We start from the raw sequence: 23,361 nt of genomic DNA on the forward strand, positions 1-23,361 counted from the left end.
AAAGGGATATAGGGAAAATTGAAATGTCACTCATTATCTACTCACTCTCATGTGGACTAAGGGCTGGGAGAAGTTTCAGAGTCCTCCGTGGCTTCTCTGAGTTACAGGGGGTCTCGGCGTAGCAGTGCATGTCCATATAACGGTTGCAAATGGATACCAACTGTCTTCGTAACAAAAAGACACACCAAAAAACATCCAAATACCTCCATGCTGCTCGTATGTAATGTCCCAGTTCGTCCAAATTTGATGAACCGGGAAGAGGAGCTTTGAGAAGCTTCCGCTACAAAACAAGCTTGAAATATAGACTTATTTAATTTTTTTCGTGACAATTTCGCATTTCGGGGCTTCAATACAAGAGGGACATTACATACGAGCAGCATGGAGGTATTTGGATGTTTTTTGGTGTGTCTTTTTGTTACGAAGACAGTTGGTATCCATTTGCAACCGTTATACACTGCAAAAACTCAAAATCTTACCAAGAATATTTGTCTTATTTCTAGTCAAAACAAATCTCATTCTACTTAAAATAAGACTCATCACATACAAAGTAGCTTGTTTTTAGACACTTTTTACTTCTTTCAAGCATATTTTCACTTGAAATAAGTAGAAAAATCTGATAGTGGAGCAAGTTTTTCTTTCTTATTACAAGCACAAAAAACTGCTTTCACTGGCAGATTTTTCTACTTATTTCAAGTGAAAATTTGTTTGAAACAAGTGAAAATTATCTAAAAACAAGTACATTTTTAGGTGATGAGTCTTATTTTAAGTGGAAAGAGATTCGTTTTGACTAGAAATGAGACATTTTGACAAGAAATAAGACAAATATTCTTGGAAAGATTTTGAGTTTTTGCAGTGTATGGACATGCACTGCTACGCCGAGACCCCCTGTAACTCAGAGAAGCCACGGAGGACTCTGAAACTTCTCCCAGCCCTTAGTCGACATGAGGGTGAGTAGATAATGAGTGAAATTTCAATTTTAGGTGAACTATCCCTTTAACCAGAACTAGGACTCTGGAGTTGGAGCTAAGGGACACATGGAGCTGAGTTAAGGTGAAAATGTATGCATCGTTCCTCTTTCAAACCAGCCGTCAGGACTTCCTGTGACTTTATGATGTCACAACAAAGCTGTCAGCCAAGTCCCCGCCCCCTCACCACCTGGACCCAACATCCATCCAACCAACAACTTTGCAGGATTTTGTTTCTCTGAGTGTTTTATTCTGAAATCTGCTCTATTTTTAATTGTATCACTCAGAAAGCAATCCTCTCTTCTGATTGGCTGACACCGACCTGAGGTATTCTGCTCTGCTAGTTTTTCATACTTTATCCTTCTTCTTCTCCATCTACGCTCAACATTTCTGACTCTTGATTATTTGAAGCAGGTATAATTCATGAAAGTATTTGAGTAGGAAACCTCGTTTTGATCCTCCCTGTTAAAGGAATAGTTGAAAGTTGAAATTCAGTCATAATTGACTCACCCTCATGCTGATGAATACTCCGGAGTAGTTTTTTATTCCTTAAAGTGCATCTGGAAACCCGGGAGGCCGGTTCCTAGTCCAACCAAAACTTTATATGAGGGTTAGTAGCGCCCGACACAAAAACGTCCATAAAACTACACAAAAACCATTTAATATTCCTCCACACTGCTCGTCCACTGCAATCCAAGTGTCCTGAAGGGAGATAGTCCAGAGTTTACTGGAAACAACCTCATTTAGGACATTTTTACAGCCTAAACAGTCCTGGATTGAATGTATCTCATGTTCACGCGCCCCAGGCAAATTCAATCCAGGACTGTTTAGGCTGTAAAAATGTCCTAAATGAGGTTGTTCCCAGTAAACTCTGGACTGTCTCCCTTCAGGACACTTGGATTGCAGTGGACGAGCAGTGTGGAGGAATATTAAATGTTTTTTGTGTAGTTTTATGGACGCTTTTGTGTGTCAGTGCTATTAATCTCATAAAGATTTCGTTGGACTACGAACCGGCCTCCCGGGTCTCCAGATGCACTTTGAGGAATAAAAAACTACTCTGGAGTATTCAACAGCATGAGGGTGAGTCAATAATGACTGAATTTCATTTTTTGGTGAACTATTCCTTTAACTACAACTATTAAAATGCCTCTACTTTATATCTTTATATACCCATTTCAGCTTCTCTCCTGGCCTCTCTGTTTGCTGTGTCTTGTTTAGAGATTCCTCTGCCTCCTGTAGCAGCTGATGGTTTATTAGCCGTCGTGGAGCCGAGGCTCAGTGAAGTGGAAGCTCAGCTCTGTTTCCTACCAGCGCTGGGATGCCAGGGCGGCGGCGGCTGGGCTGGGCGGCCGCCCCCGTAACAACAGGTGTAGCCCCGAGGCCGCGGCGGGTTCACGCCACCGTTGTTCCGACAAAGAGCTTGAAATAAACCTGATTAACACTGTTGATTTGATTCCGTCAGAGCAGAAGAAAAAAGAAATGCAGGGTTTGCTGAACACACGACACGGAGGGGAAAGATCTTCACTTCACGGAGGTTTATTCTGGTCATGTGAAACCATGATATCCTCGGGAAGTGTGAGCCACGCTGAGCGACATCAATATGTGTTTGACTTTGCTGCGTGTCTCTGCCTCCCCTGCAGCTCTCCCACACTCCACTGGGGAGGCTTCTGTCTCTCGCTTTTGTCTCCGTCGATCAATTAAACTCGACTGAACGTCTGATTCACCAGCTCAACAACAACAGTCAGTTTAATGGAGTTTCCCCCCCACACACACACACACACACACACTGTGTTGTTCATTTAAAGGGATAGTTCAACATTTTTGAAAATTGGCCCATCGCCATGATCCCCCTAGTAATAGCAGTAGGTTCGTTACCTTTAATTGTTGGTCCAAGCTGCTTTTAGATCGGGGGAGAAGAATACCGAGCGGCGCAGCTACACTACGGAGGCTAATGGAATTTCTTGGTTTTGCTCATCAAACTCAGCAAATACACAACCAAAAAACTCAAAAACGCTGTGGTGGACAAGTTGTGACCTGCACATTCACCACGCTATGAGATAATAGCGGAAAGTTAAGAGAAGTGAAGCAAATACTCGGAACTACTTTCTTCAGTGAACCACTGGTCGGAGGGACACAGTGTGCGCACCTCAGCCAGTGCCGTAGTATACGGACGTATCTGCAGTAAACAGGCGCTTTTGAAATCACTCCGCCGAGCAGCCGTCTAGAGTGTAAAGTCCGACTTTGCCTCTAAAACAACTCCATCTCGCAACTTTCCGCTATTATCTCATAGCGTGGTGAATGTGCAGGTCACAACTTGTCCACCACAGCGTTTTTGAGTTTTTTGGTTGTGTATTTGCTGAGTTTGATGAGCAAAACCAAGAAATTCCATTAGCCTCCGTAGTGTAGCTGCGCCGCTCGGTATTCTTCTCCCCCGATCTAAAAGCAGCTTGGACCAACAATTAAAGGTAACGAACCTACTGCTATTACTAGGGGGATCATGGCGATGGGCCAATTTTCAAAAATGTTGAACTATCCCTTTAAAAAGTTGCTTTACTTTCTGGGTGTGAACCCTCGGTGTTTTATGTATGCGTGGCAGCCGGTGCCGTACTGTAGTGTTGACTCAGCTCCGCTATAGAAGCAGATGGAGGCAGAACACGACAGATGGATGCATCTTAAACGCCGCTACTTGCAGGATGGAGGGATGCTTCCACTGTTTACAACAGGGGAGACATAAAGACTCTTGCCGTGGCCAGACATCCTGCCGTCGCCCCGGCAACCGAAACACCTTCTTGTAAACTGGACAAAATCTGTTTTAGTTGCCATGGTTACAGCTGGAGTCAGAGAAAAGGGAGAGACTGGGCTTTGGCGAGAGAGAGAGAGAGAAAGAGAGAGAGAGAACTATTAAGTTCAAGACTGCAGAGACTCGAGCTTCAGCGTTTCCATCAGGGAGAGAGTTCAGATTCATTTCATTCAACTTTGGGAGGTGACCCATTATTTTTGGCCCATGCTTGAATTTTTAATTGTTTAAATTAGTATCTTTTTCCCACTACCTACTTTAAAAAGTGCCAGTAATTCATGCACTTAACAGTTTATTCTCTGCAGACGCTGTCACCCAAGGGTCTTAATGATGAACTCAATGTGTGTTTATGTTTTTTTGTTGATATATTACTGCTACATTGTTTTTTCCCTCATCCCTGTGTTCCTCTCAGGGTCCTAAAGTTAAACTTAAAGATTTTTTTTTATTATATCTATTTAAATATTCCTATTAATAATGCCCTTTTTGTATTATCATATTCTCCTTGTATACATACTGTAACTGTTTTGTACCCACTATTATGCTGATGACTCTATTGTCACTTGATGTATACAGTATGTATTTGCTCGTGCTGAATTATCTATTGTGTTGTGGTATGATGTCACTGCAGGTGCGAGTTCTGATTGTAACATAACCTGACGAATGAACAAAACGTTGTTCTTCTTTCATCAAACTATAATGCAAGTTAAGACAGTGAGCATGAGCCTCCTTTGATTCATGCACTTAACAGAGAAACACAATAAACAATAGTGCAGTGGTACTCAAATACAAATCTTAAAGGGCCACAAAGATTTTTCTTCAATGACTCAAAGGTCCATTTAGTGATAATACTGTTATATTCAAAACAAATTGTCCTTTTCGTTCGAAACATAAATACGAACTAAAATAAAATGTAATTTCCATTTTGACATAAATGAAAGTAAATAGTTGGATAAAACAAAACATGACCTATATATCAGGAGAGGGTTAAGAACACTTTTCTTTTTAAATATGAACCCAAGAAAGAAGGAAAAATGTATTTCTGTCCTAAGGTGAATCAAGCATCTTAGGATTTCCAAAACTAGCCGGTGGGCCGGATGTGGCCCGGGGGCCGCCTATTGAGAACCACTGCAATAGTGTTATTCATTTTCAAAATGACTTTGTATGAGTGTTTATTTTGCACAATTGTGCTATAGGTATATTTGATTAGAATGTCTCTGATTTAATGCACTGCAACATCAGTTCAGTTTAGTTTATTCGATTAGCATTTTATCCCCCCCCCTTCTCAACAGATGGAATTCACTCAATACACACAAATACAAAATACAATGAGGAGTGCTAATCGAAAAGGTGTAGGCTTAAGTTTTACGTCTTATCATTTCATGTGTGCAAGTCTTTTGTTTAGTTTTTATTCCAAAGTAATTTTGAAAAACTGCAAAAATAGGGAGATGATCACTTGTATCATTTATCAGAAGTCCACTTACTATTTCATAGTCCATTTAATTTGTGAATATATTATCTATCAATGTGGCTGTATCAATGGTTATACAACAGTTAGTTCCGACTGGTCCCAACCGAGCAATTTGATTGGACAAGAGACGTTCCATGAGTGCTGATATACAGTATAACAGCACTGCGACTTTTTACGGACGTTATCACTCCGCTGTTCAGCAGCAGCAGTGGACAGAAGCTAAGTCAGAGCCACGCTCCCCATACAGGAGCTGCCCCATCTCTCTGCTGCTACTACAGTTAGAAACGGACCTGAACATTAAAACCTGGACCTGACCTGGTCAGTCTAATTGGAGATAAATCTCTAACGTTACTAAACCCGGCTGGAAAAAAATCGCCGCGGGGGCAACTACGTTTTGACGGCGATGTGTTTTGATATTAGCATTAGCTGTTGTTAGCCACGTAGCTCAGCTACTTAGCTTCAACTGTGTTTATATTGATTACACAGCAGATAAACAAATGTAATACGGTATCGATAACGTCTCTGTGTCTTCACGCTGGTCCTGTTGCTGCGGTGCTGATCAGACACGGGCTCAGAACCAGAACCAGCACTGGAAGCAGCTCGTAGCTAGTAGCAAGCTAGTATGAAATGTTTATGTGTTGCCTGGCAACAGCCTTGTCTCCCTTCCAGTTGCGGAACTATTTCTGTTGGCGGAGCCAAATAAATGATTAAATAAACAAACAAATCATAATCTCTTGTAGTTTATTACTGTTCTAAAAATGCGCTCGTAGCACTGTTGTATAAAAGCAATATCACACTCGAGGTCGTGCTGTTGTACTGTATATCAGCACGGTGTGATTATCTGCGGCACTCGGCCTGCGGCCTCGTGCCTACGACCGAATCACAGCCGTGCTGATATACAGTACAACAGCACTCCCTCTCGTGTGATATTGCTTAATTATTCTACTTGGTTTTAATATTACAGCGAAAAGACAGTTGCTATATACATCGTGTTAATAAAGTCTGTTGTTTTTTGGTGTCTGTTTGGGTTTAACAAATTTAACATGAATGTTTAGTTTTGGCCCTTCACTGAGAGGAATTTGGGCACCGGTGGTTTAGAGGGTACAGGGTCCAAATGTCTGTTAATGTGAACAGTTCATCAAGTGGAAGATGAAACGATCTCCAAAAGACATGAAGTTAAACATGAAACACTCTTTTATCAGTGTGTTATTTTAGTTTTTCTACAGAACTGTTCACACATTAACAGAGATTTTAAACCAGGGCTGTCCAAACTGTTGCATGACACTGTATATCTGTACTTAGTTTTAAATGAAATGTGACAAGACACAAGTGGAGAGTTTTATGTAGATGAAGAAGATGAATCTGACTGAATTATAATCACATCATTATCATAAATTCTTTTGGCCTCAATGAGTGTGTGGTTAAAGCCTGACATTATGACACCTACACATTTCTCTGCTTCACAGAACAGTTGGCTCATTTGTAAGAAGAAAAAAAGAAGAAGAAGTGTCTGTGAATTAAGAAAAAGTGTGTGTTTGAAAACTGTCACTGAAAAAAAAAAAAAAAAGGCAAACACACACTCACACACTCACACACACACACTCACACACACTCACATGCACTGAGTCAGACAAACAAACAGTGTGAAAGAGTTTGTCTGCACAGGAATAGACAGAGACGGGGTGAGACAGGTAGAGAGACAGACAGACCGTCCAGGTGTGTGTGGGAGGAGTGAGAGTCTCTTCAGGCCTCTACTTCAGACTGAGAGCTTCCTCTGTGTGTGTGGTGTGTGTGTGTGTGTGTGCATGTGTGCGTGTGTGTGTCTTACCTCTGCGATGTACTTTTGTATTTCTGCCTGTAAACAGAAAACAAAAACAGAGTCACTCAGGTGAAACAATCACACGCTGCCTTCACAGACCTCATCATAAATTCATTAAGCCATAAACTGACCATGTGACCAGGTGTGTGTGTGTGTGTGTGTGTGTGTGTGTGTGTGTGTGTGTGTGTGTGTGTGTGTGTGTGTGTGTGTCTTGAACACATCTGCAGCGCGGCCACGTCTCTCCCTCAGCGCTGCGGTCTCTCATCATCCAGCAGCTGCAGCGACACACACTCAGCTCAGTCAGGTACTTTTCACCATTTGCTGCAATTTGCATCAAAATTCACTTCTTCTCAGTGATGTGATGTAACTACACACACACATCTGTAACAGCTTCAATGTGACACACACACAGAGACACACACACTTCCTGTGATACCATTATTCCTCCTAACATCCACTGTGAATACATCTGCAGGCATAAAAACAGAGCTGCTGTCAAATCCAGGACTTGTTTCAACGACAGTTTTCTTCTGTCACATTTAAATATTCATCACAGGCAGGAACAGATAATTCAGTTTACTGCTCATTCATGCCAATTTACCCAAACTTAAAGGGGAATTGCTGCTTGTTTTTTACAATCTGGACCTTATTTCTAGCATAAAATACAATCATTTCCTCACCCAGATAACTTTGGTGTCATTACAAGTCGTTGTGATGAAATTATCTCCAGCCGAGAGGCGCGTATATCCGTATAATGGAGTCTACAGGGCAGCAGAACGCAGCCTCTAAATAACACATTATCTGCAGAGAAACTCCTTCATTTCACCAATATTTAGTTCTGATAGGCTAGTGCTATTCCCCTCTGAGTCCGGGGTTAGCTGTTATCAACATCCGGGGTCTGTAGGTTGACCTACTGACCTCTGACCTGGATGATGTCATCTCTGAGCGCCGCGCGGCTCATTCTGATAATAATCATTCCGCTTCGGCATTCGGGTCCATTTTTATCTCAACTAGCCGGAGCTTTAGTGAGTCCAGGTTGAGGAGAGGAAGCCTGTGGAAGCTGAACTTCATCCAGCTGCTCATTTTGTTCTGACAAGTCGGAAACACGCAGAACCGAACCGTAGCATTTAGAATTAGCTAGTAGGTCAACCTACAGACCCCGGATGTTGATAACAGCTAACCCCGGACTCAGAGGGGAATAGCACTAGCCTATCAGAACTAAATATTGGTGAAATGAAGGAGTTTCTCTGCAGATAATGTGTTATTTAGAGGCTGCATTCTGCTGCCCTGTAGACTCCATTATACGCGGCTCTCGGCTGGAGCTCATTTCATCAGAACGACTTGTAATGACACCAAAGTTATCTGGGGGAGGAAATGATCGTATTTTATGCTAGAAATAAGGTCCAGATTGTAAAAAATGTCAATTACCCTTTAAGCAAATATGATCTACTGTATGAGACGACGGCGTGACTCACTGATACCATGACTTCACCTCTGAAAAGCATCATGGGGAATACAGACATATGTCATCATGGTTTATAAAGACAACGACGATGAATCCACTCTGGATAATTATTCCTGCTTCATGCTCGTAAACATCCGTGTGTGGGAAACTTAAGAGCCTGTAACAGCTCAAGAGACGTAGGTACATTAACATCATTTTATTTGACTGATACTTGATGGGAGGATATAAAAAAAAAAGTAAAACAAATGGATTTTAATCTGCTCCATGTTTGTGATGATCTGTTTCAAGTCTCTAGTGAGACACATGAGAGGATTCATGAGGAAGAACAAATAAGGCATAAAAAATGTGAAATTATCAGGAGAGGAGATGACGCTTAACTCTCATTTCCATATTTTGTCACCGACTTTAAATGTGTGAACTGAGTCTGTAGCAAAGTGGAAGATCACGACTTCATTACTTTTCCTCATTTTGGGTTTTAAAGAAGTCAAAAGAGAAGGAAAATTATATTTTTTGTAATTTCTATGAACACTCAAGAGTTGAGTGTGTGTGTGTGTGTGAGACCAAACAAAGCCACAGTCAACATAACAATGGGGCTGATGAGGCTGACGAGGCCGCGGCTCAGCGGGCCGACCCCTTTAGATGAAGTGGACGACGTCGTGGTGAACCAGATTTATAAAACTCTTGGAGTTGATGTCGAGCAGCACATTCTGGTCTGAAATTAGCCAATCACAGCTGCGGGATGCGATCTGACCTCGGCGGCGGCTAATCACAGCTGTGACACGTCTCGGCTTTGAAATCTGACAGCAGGAACCGCTTATTTCATGGTCGATTGGTAATTGTACACTGGCCTGCGTGGGCGGACCGGCGCTGAATTACAAAGCAGGGGGACGCAGCAGAGAGCAGGTCGCCACTGAGGTTTTATCATCCAAAAAAAAAAAAAAGAAACAGAAAGAAAGAAAGAAAGAAAGAAAGAAAAAAGCGTGCTGCAGAGCGTCGCTGACAGGTGAGGACAGAGATAGTTTGTGAAGAATGAGTCACCACTCTGTCATGACGCCTTCACACTGAGAATTAGCATTTTTTTCTCCTTCTTCTTCCTTCGTCCTTGAGCTGTTGCGTTTTGTACTTCCACCTCCCGTGCATTATTACCATTATGAGCATGTAAAGTGTGTTTTTTTTATTCTTAGATGCATTTCTTCTCTGCGTGAGTCTGTTAGCGATGCGCCACCGCGGGGTGCATTTCGCGCTTTTTTAGCACTTAACTCCATCTACACACACCGCCTACGTCAGGACGCAGCACCGGGCCTGCAGGAGCAGCAGCGCATCTATTAAAATGAAACGGTCTGATAATAAACCACCTGCAGCACACACACGCACACACACACACACACACACACACACACACACACACACACACACACACACACACACACACACACACACACACACACACACACACACACACACACGTATATATAGTAAAAGGTATATAGACGGGGACAAATTAAAAGAAAAACCTGAATAAAGCGAGCAGAGACACAGCGAGTGAAGATTCCTCCATCCTCAGGGCAGGAGAGGTCGCTGATGGTTTGATGAAGACGAAGAAAAAGAAGAAAAAGAAAAAGAAAAAGAAGAAGCTCCTCTGGGATTCAGCACCAGGAGACAGTTTCACAAAGACAGACTCTGAGTCGTAGATAAAACAAACAGTCTGAGTTCTTCTCCTGCACAGAACAGTTTATTATCTCTCAAAGATCTGATAGCTATAAGAGTTGTGAGAAAAGTAAAGTTAAACTTATTTCAAAATAAAATAAAATAAATCTCCATTTACCTCAGCAGAACTACTGTGTGATACTGTGTGTGTTGGCCCAGGTTTAATTTGGATCAGTCTGGTGTCAGTCAAACCGTCTCTCTGACCGGTTTTAAGGCGAGAAAATATTAAAACCCCAACTGGATACCTCCTTAGGTGTATGACCAGTGTCACCATGGTAACAGTCAAAGACGGCTGCACTGACCAGTAGAATCCAACAACAACAAATGGCTCATAATTTGTGGTTTGCTAATATTTTTAAAGGTATATTCAGAAAAGAAAATTGATTTATAGCCCACTATGTATCTTAAAATTAGTGTAATAACTCATCTATCAGGCGATGGAGCCCAAACTTTGTGCAAAATTCTATTTTTGAGTAAATCCGGGATGAAAGTGTGGTAGGTTTTTTTCGCATTGGATAATGCAGGCGCACAAATTATGCGTCACTTTGCTCACGATCATCTGTCAATCAAACGTCTGAGAAAAGCAAGGAGACTCGTCTACCACCACTGACACAAACTCTCCTCCGTCCCTCCTCCACTCTCCTCCTCCACATCCCTGCGCTCCATCACTTAACCTCGCTAGCTAAGTTAGCAAGCTATAACGTAGCAAGCCTACGAGCTAACAGTTAGCTACGTTAGCTAAACACACTCGCACACACACACACACACACCAAGCTCGGTCTCGCCCCAAACATTGAATATCCCGCCCGCTCGATAACGACCAATCAAATTCGTTTTCCTTACTCAGGTAAACTCGTGCGGCAACTTGTGGAAGGAGGCAAAACAAACTGGACAAACGGCCATTTCTGAACCTTTAAAGTAAAATTCATGGGTGGATTCATTTACCCAGAATTCATTGCACCAGAGTCTGGTTTATTGGAGCAAAAACACTGACTAACGATCTATCTGAAGTCGGACAACCAAACTCTTTATGAGATGTTTTGGTTCCTGGTCTCAGCCCAGTTGAATCATGGGAGATTTTGGAGCAAACTGTGTTCTCCATCAACAACAGCACAAAGCATCACCACTGTTTGTTTCCAGCGTGTTTGTGGTTCTGTGTTCATTCTCAGCCGACTGGACCTCAAACAAACAGGTAACTTGAAGTAAACGACTTTTAAAACTGTTGTTACTGCAGCAACTCAACTGTTTCCAGTCATTTCTGTTCCTATTTTCTGCCTCATGAAACAATCTGATGAACTCTGTGGAGCAAATTTCATATTTTCCTCCTCATAGTTTCTTCTGTAAAGAAACCGAGAGGTTAATTAAAAGAAATGCTATTAAACACAAAATGAGTGAGATGAAACAGTCGCCCTCTCCTCTTTCTTTCTTTTTTCTTTCTCTTTCTCTTTAGCGGAGAGTTTGCTGCATCGAAATGCTCTCCTGTTACCATGGAAACTAGGGAAGATGACAAAAAGAAAAGAAAATAAAAACACACACACACAAACATGTAGACTTAGTATTTGTTTTCCCTCCAAACGGCACACACACATCTGGCTATTGTTTGTTTGTGGATCTGAAGATTCAGTTTATCTCCATCAGGAGGAATCAATCGGATCGATCAGTAGATAAATGAGAACACACACACACACACACACAACATGAACACGACATGAAGCCCTTGACTTTTAGTGCTTCCTCTCTGTTTTGTTGCTGTTATTGCTGTTTTAGTTTGGATAAAACTTGATAATGTGTTAATTAATCACAGAAACGGAAAAATCACAGAAGCGATAGAGACTGTAACTGATAAATATAGAAATTAAACCATAAAAACAACTTATTCAAACAATAAATCTCCTTTGAAACTAAATAAAACATAATAAAAACTAAAACAAAGTTCCTGTTTTTACTCCGTAAGGCGGACAGTTCTGTTTTCTTCACCTCACAAATCGAGCTTCTGTGTCGAATTGTGCCTTTTTATTTTTACACCTTCAGTGTTCCTCTCTCATTGAATCACTGCTGCTGACTGATCACACGTCCACACACACGCCAATATTTATTACAGGATTTGGCAAAAAAAAAAAAGATCCTCTTGGCTTCAACTTCTCCAACCAACACACAAAAACTTTTTCCTCCTGTGATCTTTGGCTCCGTCTCCGACGACGACTCACTGATACAAGATGCTGCAGGTCTGCTGGTCACAGCCAGAGCTGCCAAGGCCCGTAAACCTGATGCCACACACACACACACACACACACACACACACACACACACACGTTTCACTACACTGCTGCTGAAGGAGGATCGTTCATTTACAACTTCAACAAAGTTCTTCAACCAGTCAAACTGATTTACTGCAGGAAGTTAACAGACAACAACAGGGCAGCACCGGGTCCAAGGGGGTCGATCGGACTACGCACAGACAGTCCATCTGCACTAAAAACCTATTCATTACTTTATTCATAACTATTTATTTAATTTGTTTTAAAGGGATAGTTCAACATTTTGGAAAATTGGCCCATTGCGATCATCCCTAAGGAGTAGGTTCGTTACCTTTAATTGTCAGTGCAAGTTGTTTTTAGAACGGCGGAGCAGAGCCGCGAGCTGCTCAGAGCTACGCTACGGAGGCTCATGGGATTTCTTGGTTTCCCTCATCAAACTCATTAAATAAACAATCCAACAACTTCAAAACGCTCTGGTGGACAAGTTGTGACCTGCACATTCACCACGCTATGAGATAATAACACAACGTTACCAGACAGAGTTGTTTTAGAGGTAAATACAGAGACTGTTTACCCCAAAACTGTCCCTGACGGGAACGTGCATCAGCAGTTTTGCATGAATTTACCTCTAAAACAACTCTGTGTGGTAGCGTTCTGTTATTATCACATGATTCAAGGTGAATGTGCAGGTCACATCTTGTCCACCAGAGCATTTTGGAGTTGTTGGATTGTGTATTTGATGAGGGAAACCAAGAAATCCAATTTGGATTGGAGGGGCCAATTTGGCCAAAATGTTGAACTATCCCTTTAATTGTAATGATTATGGCTTAAATTTAAAGAAGACCTACAATTCAGTATCTCAGAAAACCATCCAGCCATCTATATGCACTCAACACTTGGTTGGGGCAATTTGACTTGAACTACTAGAATAGACTTTTCCATGATATTCTAATTTATTGAGATGCAGCTGTATAATGTTACTTTCATAGAAAAGTACATGATGAAAATTATTCGTGATATAACGGATGCAGTATCATAGCTGCATTTCTGACGTTCATAAACCAAACCAAACTGTTTGAAAATCGGTCAAAAACTGAGCTTCTAGTTATTTTAGTAGAACATGAACCAGAGGCTTAACGCTCTGAGGGAGCGAGTCGACTGAGCCAAGATGGCGGCCGTGTGGCGACTCCGTGTCATTGGGCAGCAGGGTTGGATGAGTCATCTAGTCTTCTTATATATATATATGTGTTCAGGCTTTTATGCCTTTACTTTGATAGGACAGCTGGAGAGAGACAGGAAGGTCTGATGCCTGTTTAAAAGAACAAGTGAGCAGTACGACTCGGTGCAACAAACTCTTAGGAACTCTTGAAAATACTGAAAATCGAATCTGGTTTACTCTGATCTGTTCCACTGGTGCTCTGTGCAACCGGTTGAGTCCATGATGAACCAGTCCTGACCGGGCTTTGTGCACAGAGCCACAGCCGTCGTTTCATCACCGTCACATTGAAGCAGAACACAAACAAACACAAGATGTTGTTGATGCAAAGTTGGAAATGAAATGGCTGCAGATATAAATGCTGCTCTTACCCAGAGTGCATTGCAATTTGCCCCTCATTCACACGCCGCCAGAGAGACGAGCTATTTTCTACAACATCATCAGCATCAAGAGTCCTGCTCTGATTTAGTATTGTGCTGCTGTCGGACAGGGTTTTTTCTTTTCTTTTTTTCCTCCATGCAGCAGATTCAGAGATGTCGTCTTTTTTTATTCCACACATTCTTCCTCCTTGTCAAGACGCCTACGTTTCCCACGACGTGTCAAATCAAAGAACTGAAGGGACGTCTTCACTTTGCAGATTCTAAGGCAAGATAAAGGGATATTTCAACATTTTGGCAAATTCGCCCATTGCCATAATCCCTATAGTTTTAGGAGCAGGTTCGTTACCTTTAATGGGCTCTTTGCACAGCTCCACTACTTCCTGAATTTAAGGCTGCTCTTTTATTTCCTGTCTTACATTATTGGACAAACTGATTAATCCAGGTGTGTCTGACCATTGTGACTACTCAGACACACCTGGATTAATCAGTTTGTCCAATAATGTAAGACAGGAAATAAAGTATCAGCATTAGGTTCAGGAAGTAGTGGAGCTGTGCAAAGAGCCCATTGTCGATGCAAGCTGACAAACACCGGCTTTGCATTTCCCTCTAAAACAACTCTGTCTGGTAACGTTCTGTTATTATCTCATAGCGTGGTGAATGTGCAGGTCACAACTTGTCCATGAGAGCGTTTTGGAGTTGTTGGATTGTGTATTTGATGAGTTGTGAGGGAAAGCCCGGAAATACCATCCGAGGCGTTAGCTGAGCAGCTCGCAGCTCTGCCCCGCAGATCTCAAAAGAGCTTGTACCGACAATTAAAGGTAACGAACCTACTTCTAAAACTATGGCAATGGGTCGATTTGCCAAAATGTTGAAATATCCCTTTAAGAGTCATCCATATTCACTCCTGAATGTTTAAACCAGGCGTTGTGGGCGTTGTCTCTTCACCATGGTCAGATAAAGGTCCACTGACTCAAGTTTTCCTCTGGTTTCTTCACATTAGCCCTTTGTCAGGCCTCACTTCCATATGATTCACAGAGAACTGAGCCTGTAACGATACACCAAAGTCACGATTCGATTCGTAATCTCAATTTCTGACCCATGGTTCAATACACGGGTCGGTTTGGGGGATGGGGGGGGGGGGGGCATCCTGACAGCTGAGACAGGACATGTCTGTTCTGATGAAGTCAGCAGTCCTGAAATGTGTGTTTCTCTTCTATAATACACATTCTACATCTCGGAGGCGACGTCTTTCCACAAACGGAGCTTCCTCTCTTTGCAGCCTTTTCTGCATTTTGAATAAAAAGAGTTCAACACTGGAAGATCGACAAGAAAAAAACATCTAACTTAATTCAGTAAACTATAAAAACGAAGTCGCTCCATGCGTTATTGAACACAGCGCTCCTGTAGTGTGTACTAACGTTGGCTGGTTTGTAATGTGTGCAGGAATTTCCCACATTATGAGTGCTAGCTTCGCAGAAATTGGTTAAATTTCGCACAATCCAGCAATCCCACAGCGACTTTCAGGTCCTCATTTAGTTTAGTAGCAGTAGCAGCTCATAAGGGCTGCATCTGGATTGGAGGCACAAACTCTGGGAGTTGGAAGAGGCGTGTCACGGTTCTGCCATTTCAAATGGCAACACAGGTTTGTGGGTTATAGTGTCGTGATTTCGGTTTCGCTACGCGGATCGTTACAGGCTTACAAAGAACACGACTTTACAGTTTTCTCTGGTGAAGGCTTCTCTGGATTAAAAAGGCTCATGAGCAGATTTCAGATGAGGACAAAGGGTTATAGATGATGAGATCAAATCGTCTTCTATCGATGCCAGACGTCACTTTCTTCTCTAGTTTCAAGTCGCCTGTCTCTCGGCAGCACCACTTCTCACAGAGAAGCGAAGCTGAGTGGAGAGTTTCTCCTCCTGCTAACTGTGATAAGTTGAACCTGAGTGACGGGACCTTGGTGATCTTGTCCTGTCCCCCGGAGCTCAGGAGTTATCGACTACGAAGACATTTTTTTTATTCGTACGGCGACACATCCATCTGACAGCTAATCCCTGAGAGTCTGTCTGCAATATCCAACTTCTCTTCCACCACCACCACCACCACCTGCATCATAACAAGCCCAGAGGCTCGGAGTGGTCACAGGAAAACAGATTATCATGAGAGAGAGAGAGGAAACCAGCTTCCCCCATGTCTTTGCTTTAAAAATGGTTAAACGACATCATTCCTTGTCTGTACCTCGCAGACATTTGGGGGGAAAAAACAAAACAAAACTCCTCTGTCCACTTAAGGTCTGAGGACGTTTATTGAACAAATACAAGGGGGCAGGTATCAGCCTGGGTAACTGAATTATACTGCTGCATTGTGCTGGGATTTCAGCCTGTGGGGTAAATAAATCCACCCACCACCACCACGACACCACACCAGCACCTCAGGAGCTCAATAATAACTAAGATGTTAGATCCATGCAGAGTTACCAGGCACAGAGAATCAAATAATGAGACACAAGGACCAACGGAAACGGAAAGACTTTGTAAGACCGACAGAATGAGCATTTTCTTTCTGGCCAATGAGGTCAAAGGGAAAGCAACCTGGAAACAACTCTTATGGACACTGATATAAATGTAAATGTAAATGTAAAGGTACTTTATTTATACAGCCCTCAAGGTGCTTTACAGCAGGTAATAGGCCTAAATGAAAAGAAGAATAAGTAAAAACCATTAAAAACAGTAAAAGCAATAAAATACAGCAAAATCAAATAAGATAAAAGTGTCATCATGCTACTGGGTATTAAAAGCCATCCTAAATAAATAGGTTTTTAGCCTAGATTTGAAGATGTGAGGACGCTGACTGTAATTGTTTAGTTTGTATACACCGCTCTCATCTTTTCATCATTATGTTGTGCTTGCATTGTATGTTTCGAGATGATCTTTCAAACGTGTAAAGCTTGATTGCTTTGTTTTAATGGGACTGTTTTGATTATTTCAATTAGAAAAAAAAAAGAGAGAGACACAAACTGAAGTCATAAAAAAAAAAAAACCTCAGAGACTCCCCCCCCCCCCCCTGCAAAGACGCAAAATAAAATATCCTCTAAGGGGACTGACGACAAAGAGACGCAGAATATAATATAACCATAAATTGATTCTAAAATTAGCACAAATGGTTGTAAAACTGCTGCTCAGAGACACAGAGCGGCCGTGGTTTTAGTGTCGTCCTGCTGCAGCGGAGCCGTGGGGCCAATTACAGGTCTGAACCCGGGGAGGGGGGGGCAGATGGGGTTTAATCCATCCATCCATGCACACTGCTACAGCACAGAGGTGTAGAAGTGACAACATGAAGGTTTAGGTTTAGGAGTGGTCATGAAACAGTCCACGTTTCATTTTTTTCCCTTTGGCTTTTTTTTTTTGTATGAAAGTATGAAAGAAAAAAAGCTGTTAATTATTATATTAGTCTTAGTATCAATTAGGCGGCTGAGCTGACACCTCCTCTCATCTCACTCTCACTCTGAGGAAAAGTGAAGGAACGAGTGAATTAAACGTCCGGCGGCTTTTCATTTAATCACATGACGAACTGTTTCCTGCTCGAGCGTCTGTAGTGACCATGCTCTCTCTCTCTCCATCTCTCTCTCTCCTTTTCTCTCTCTTACTCACTCCTGATCTGTCTATCTTTGCTGCATCGCAACGCTCTGCCGTTGCCATGGCAACTACGGAGCACAAAAAAGGCATGATGCCGTCTCTTCCTTTCTTTCTTTCTTTTTTATTACATTTGCTCAAAGCCACCTCAGAAAGAAAAAAGATTCAGACAGATGTGGCGATGTTGATGTGATGGGATGTGATGTCGTTCCCGCTGCGGCGTTCGCTTGTTAGCTCCTGAGAAAAGTATCTGATGAGATGACGACACGTCACACACACACACACACACACACACAGACAGACACACACACTCTCATGTTGAGTGATGCTGCTGCTGCTGCTGCTGCTGCTGCTGCTGCTGCTGCTGCTTCACACCCCACTGTTTCAACTCTTTCCCTGTCATTCATCTTCCCTCCATCCCTCCATCCTCCACCGGTCCGCGCCAACATCACCACGGCAACCGGGCTGCCACACTGATGCCGCTCCACTAGAGGCTGTCGGTCTGATCGATCGATTCTCCAATTATCAATGGTGCTATAACCTCCTCCTCCTCCTCCTCATCATCATCATCATCATCATCACCATGACATCATCAGCTGAGTCCTCAGTGTTTACTCACATTCCTCTCAGTCGGATCAGGACCTGGCTGTTGCTGTTCTGCTCCAGAGCTTCTGCAAACTCCTGCTGTTGCACCTCCTCGTTCTGCACCTCCTCGCTCTGCTGCTGTTGCTCCTTCTCCAGCTCCTTCTCCAGCTCCTGATCACTGTGCTGCTGCTGCTGCTGCTCCTCCGTAGCCCTCGACACCCCCTCAGTCTGACCACCGTGCTCCTCCTCCTCCTCCTCAGTCCACTGCACCCCCTCCACCTGCACGACCACCTCGCACTGCTTTTGTTGCATCTTCACCTCCTCTTGCTGCTGCTGCATCTGCATCTCCTCATCCTTCTCTTCTTCCTCCTCTGGCTTTCCCGCCTGTTGCATCTCCTGTTGCATCTCTTCCTGCTGCTCCTCCTGCTCCTGCTCCTTCTCCTGCTGCTGCTCCTCCGCCTCCTCGTTCATCTCAGCGTGTGTGAGGAGGAGGAGAGGGAGTTGTTGTTGTTGTTGTGGTGGAGTTGTTGTTGTTGTTGAGTTTGGTCTCTGAGCGTCCGGACGTGTCTTCTCAGACCGACGCATCGACGCCGACCGCAGCCCGGTGGGTTCGATAAAACTTCATCCAACTTCCTGTGATGTCACCTGTCCAATCCAAAACAACAAAAGGTTTTCGCTGCTGTGGTGATCCGGTTTGTTTCTATGGCGAGGAAGTGGTTAAAGGGTTAAAAGGTGAGAAGACGAAGAAAAAGAAGAAAAAGAGTTCTTTTCTTTCTTTAAAAAAGTTGCGGAGCAGAGAGAGAGCGAGAGTCGGGCAGAAGGAGGAGGAGGAGGAGGAGGCGGCGATGAGCTGCTGATGAGCTCTGCACTCCGGCACTGCGGCGGAAAAATGATCCAGCTGAATGTCCCAGAGCATCGCCGTAGCAACGCACAGAGGAAGTCGACCAGCAATAAAGACAGGATGGAGTGAGAGGGAGAGAGAGAGGGAGAGGGAGGGAGAGAGGGAGGGAGACGGAGAGGGAGAGGGAGAGAGGGAGGGCAGTGATGGAGGAGGACAAAGGAGAAGCAGAGAACATCGCGCTGCGTTTCCGTGGTAACTCAGTAACGGTTGCTAAGAGTGATGGAATCCTGCAGCTGACAGACCTCCCTCCTCCTCCTCCTCCTCCTCTCCTCCTCTCCTCCTCCTCTCCTCCTCCTCCTCTCCTCCTCTCCTCCTCCTCCTCCCTCCTAAATTCAAACACACATAACTTTACGCTCCGTTCAGACGCAGCAAACGCACCTCAGTCTGTCCTCCGCTCGCTCTGCGCTGCAGCTGAGAGACTGAGTGTGTGTGTGTCTGTGTGAGTGTGTGTATGTGCGCTGAGCTGAGCAGTGTGTTTTTGCTGTGTAAGAGTGTGTGTCTGTGTGTGTGTCTGTGTGTGTGTGTGGTTTTTTTAGACAATGATGTAATGTTCCTGAAAATGAGAGCCACAAAAACCTCTCCAGTCAAGTGGCAAAGCCAGACAATCAGAGTGAGGTGCTGCTGCTGCTGCTGCTGCTGCTGCTGCTGCTGCTGCTGCTGCTGCTGCTGCTGGCGCCCCCTACAGGCTGCACCGCTCACTACAGCCCCAAGGGTTCCTATAGGTTTCTTCAAGTTAATTTCAAGTCTTTTTTTTTAAGACCATTTATATCAAAAATTAATATCTATTTCTCGGCCTATTTCACTGCCCTACCGGCAAAGAAAAATAAAATCCTTGAATTTCAGAGCGTCAACTGTCAATCCCACTTTTTTTCTGCTCTTTGTGCTCTACTAGGGATGTAACGGTATCAAATTCTCACAATATTACAATACCTCAATAACAAGCCCATGATATTTATTGCAGTATTGTAAGAAAGGCATCATGACATCAAAATCTCACTATGATACTGTTAAAGCAGAAGTAAGCGATCCGGTCGTTTGGGCTAATGCTGCGTTCCAGGCAGGCTTTTGAAACCGTAAGTTACAGCTTCAAGTCACGACTTACGACTTTGTAGCGTTCCAGGCAACCCACTCGTGTTTTTCTGACCTGTTGCACCATGGTCAGAGAGAAGCAGGTATCCAGATCGAACTGGTACGACTTGCCTTGAACGCACCATAACTTCTTGTCAGCCGATGGAGTTAGCAGCCCCCGCACTCGTCATGGATCTATTGGTCCTCGTCCCTACGTCACCACATTCACGCACATCCCTTACACAGCCCTTTATGCCGTTCTCTCTCCTCATTGGATGAAACTTGTAGGATACAAGGAAAGTTTTCTCCTCGGCTCAGAGCAGAGCAGAGTGACTGACAGACCCGTGTTTCAGACCAAACACTCTATATAAGTGATTGCTGTCGGAAGATATAACTATTTAAGACTTATATTAACACAAAAATATTGCTTACTTCTGCTTTAATACCACAGTAGCTACAATATGTATTCCACTATCCATAAGTCAACAACAAGAACATTTTGGTCAAAAATAAAATCTTATCTGCCTTTCTCAATCTCTCCCATTACCTTACTCAGTGACGTGTTGGGAGCATTTTCCCCGGGGCTGCGCTGCGTTCGCAATTATTGGTTCCACCGCTCTTTATTTACGTTATTTGATCCAAAATAATCATGGTTGACAATGGAAACTTCTGACGAGAAATGCGATACGGAGAAGTTAAGTACAGCACAACTTTTAAAACCCAGATATCAAAATTCAAGACTTTTTCAAGTCTTTTTAAGGTATTATTTCCAAATTCATAAATTCAATGCTTTTAAGACTTTTTAAGCCCCCAGATCAGTCTGAGCAGCACACTCAATTTCAAACTGTTTGTTTACCATAATTGTGGCTATTGTGTCAGTACAAATGAGCATCATAAATAATCATTTCAACAGAGCATCAACAACAGAGAGCAGCTGCCTCCACTTCGTCTGTGCCATGATGGATAACAACGACGCTTCACATGTTGCTGCTGACCCGATCGTCCTACACACCGATCATCTGCTGTTCCGTCTTCAGAGGAAACTCAGAGTCATTAACCCGACCAGAAGCGGCTGTTTATCTACAACAACATCTTCCTCCAGAGGATGTTTCACCCAAAACTCAGGCGGCCGACAGGATACACGCTCAAGGAACAATTATTAAATGTCAAACACCATGTGACGGATCACCTTAGATTTGCATTTATAAAGATGGACATCGCCTCTGTGACGCCACTTATTTGTGAAGAGCATCTTGAAAGGAGACATATGATGCTCCTTTTCCACAAATTAAGATAGTTCCCAGGTGTTTTAAATCTGAACTCTCCTCCTCTGTGTCTCTAACCCTCCTCTCCTCCATGTGCATTTGTTTTCAACGAAGCCGGTGAGAAATCAATCCATGGAGCGGTGGATAACGTTATTTATCATCTACAATATTACCATGTGTACAAAATCCCCCAAGGATCAAACATCACAGCTCTTTTCATCCTCTCAAAACAGCCCTGTTCAGAACGGCTGGTTTCAGTGCCTGTCCCTTTAAATGCAAATGAGCCACTACTCACAGGTAGGGGTGGGATTATGCAAATTTGAAAAATAATGACATCATTGGATGACAACTGTGGGAACAGCTGGTAAAACCACATGAATTTCAACCTTGGGGGCCTGCAGTTTGCTGATTTTTTGTCAATTCTCACATTTTGGAGGCCAGAAGGCAAACACCCAAAGCGTTTTGGAGTTGTTGGATTGTGTATTTAGTTTGATGAGGGAAACGTGAAAGTACCATGCGCCTCCATTGCGTTAGATGAGCAGCTCGTGTCTCTCCCCCAATGATCTAAAAATAGCTTGCACCGACAATTAAAGGTAATGAACCTACTGCTATGACTATAGGGATTATTGCAATAGGCGAATTTGCCAAAATGTTGAAATATCCCTTTAAAGAGCCTTTAAAGAATGATATTAAAATAGCATGTCCCCTCTAAAGCTCTCAGTGAGCTGCTACACCATCATCAGCATCTTGGCTCGTGCTCCTTCCCTGAATCTCTAGACCCGTAGTGGTCAGCACAAAGTTAGCGTGACACACAGATGGGAAAACAGGTCGAAATAAGCCGCAATTACCCTTTAAAATCCACGCGGATTTGTCCTCAGGGGAGCAGGAATACCTGTGCATTAAAAAAGGATTTGGTGTTGCATCTGTATAAAGCTGGAGGGACTTGCAGCAGCAAAAGTCAACACATCCCTGAATCTGACTTCCTTGTATGGGTAAAGATCCAGAAACGCGGAATACCACAATTCCCAGTTATCCCTGAACACAACACAAGATATTACACAGTGCAGACAGACTGATGATGTCCCACCGGCACAGACACTCCTCCAGTGGGACGCTTCACCAGTCTGTGTTCATCTCCCTTCATGACATCTTAGACTTTGAAGCTGCTGGAGCTGTAAGAAGAACAAAAAAAAAAAAACACTCCTAGAGTTTCTCATCCAGATCCACTGGAGCCGAACACGTCTGCAAAAGGAGCTAATATTTTCACACGCTTCTCTTCTTTTTCTTTTTCTCTCTTGTGTGAGTAACAGTCAGAAATGTGCCCTGATGCACAAATACGACAGACGAGGCAGAGATGAAGGAGGTGAAGCTCTGAGTGAACCATCAAAGACCTTTCAAAGCTTTCACTACAGTGTACTACAGGCAGTTTCATCAAGTACACGTTAAAACCTCCGAGGAGAAGAGCTGCAGCTTTAACAGAGGGGGAAAAGAAAAAAAACCCCAGGAGGAGAAAGACAGAAAGAAAGACAGCAACTCTGTCTCACATTCAACTCATCTGCAAAGGCTGATGTGTCCTGAAGGAAACACAGCTCAGACCTCAATAAACCTTTTTGTATCACTGATTAAATGTTGTTTATTGAAGGGATAGTTCAGCCAAAATTCAAATTTCTCACTCATTATCTACTCCCCCTCATGTCGACTAAAGGCTGTGAGAAGTTTCAGAGTCCTCCGTGCCTTCTCTGAGTTACAGCGGGGGGTCCGCGCAGCAGTATTTGTCCATATAATGGTTGTGAATGGGGCTCACTTTTCTTCGTCCAAAAAGACACACCAAAAAACAT

The 23,361-nt window shown here is 43.2% G+C and overlaps 1 protein-coding gene across 1 annotated transcript in view; it reads right to left on the reverse strand.

Moving 5' to 3' along the window:
* The window catches only part of pde1a (phosphodiesterase 1A, calmodulin-dependent), a gene marked incomplete at both ends in the record, with an annotated part of 92,192 nt that overhangs the window by 63,456 nt on the left and 5,375 nt on the right, over positions 1 to 23,361 (reverse strand). The window contains 2 exons of the mRNA XM_083996050.1: positions 7,059 to 7,085; positions 18,324 to 18,436. Of these exons, the coding sequence (XP_083852176.1) occupies positions 7,059 to 7,085; positions 18,324 to 18,436 (140 nt within the window). The remainder of the gene's footprint in view (positions 1 to 7,058; positions 7,086 to 18,323; positions 18,437 to 23,361) is intronic.

Source organism: Trachurus trachurus, assembly GCF_905171665.1.
Source record: "Trachurus trachurus genome assembly, chromosome: 21".
Classification (NCBI taxonomy): Eukaryota; Metazoa; Chordata; class Actinopteri; order Carangiformes; family Carangidae; genus Trachurus; species Trachurus trachurus.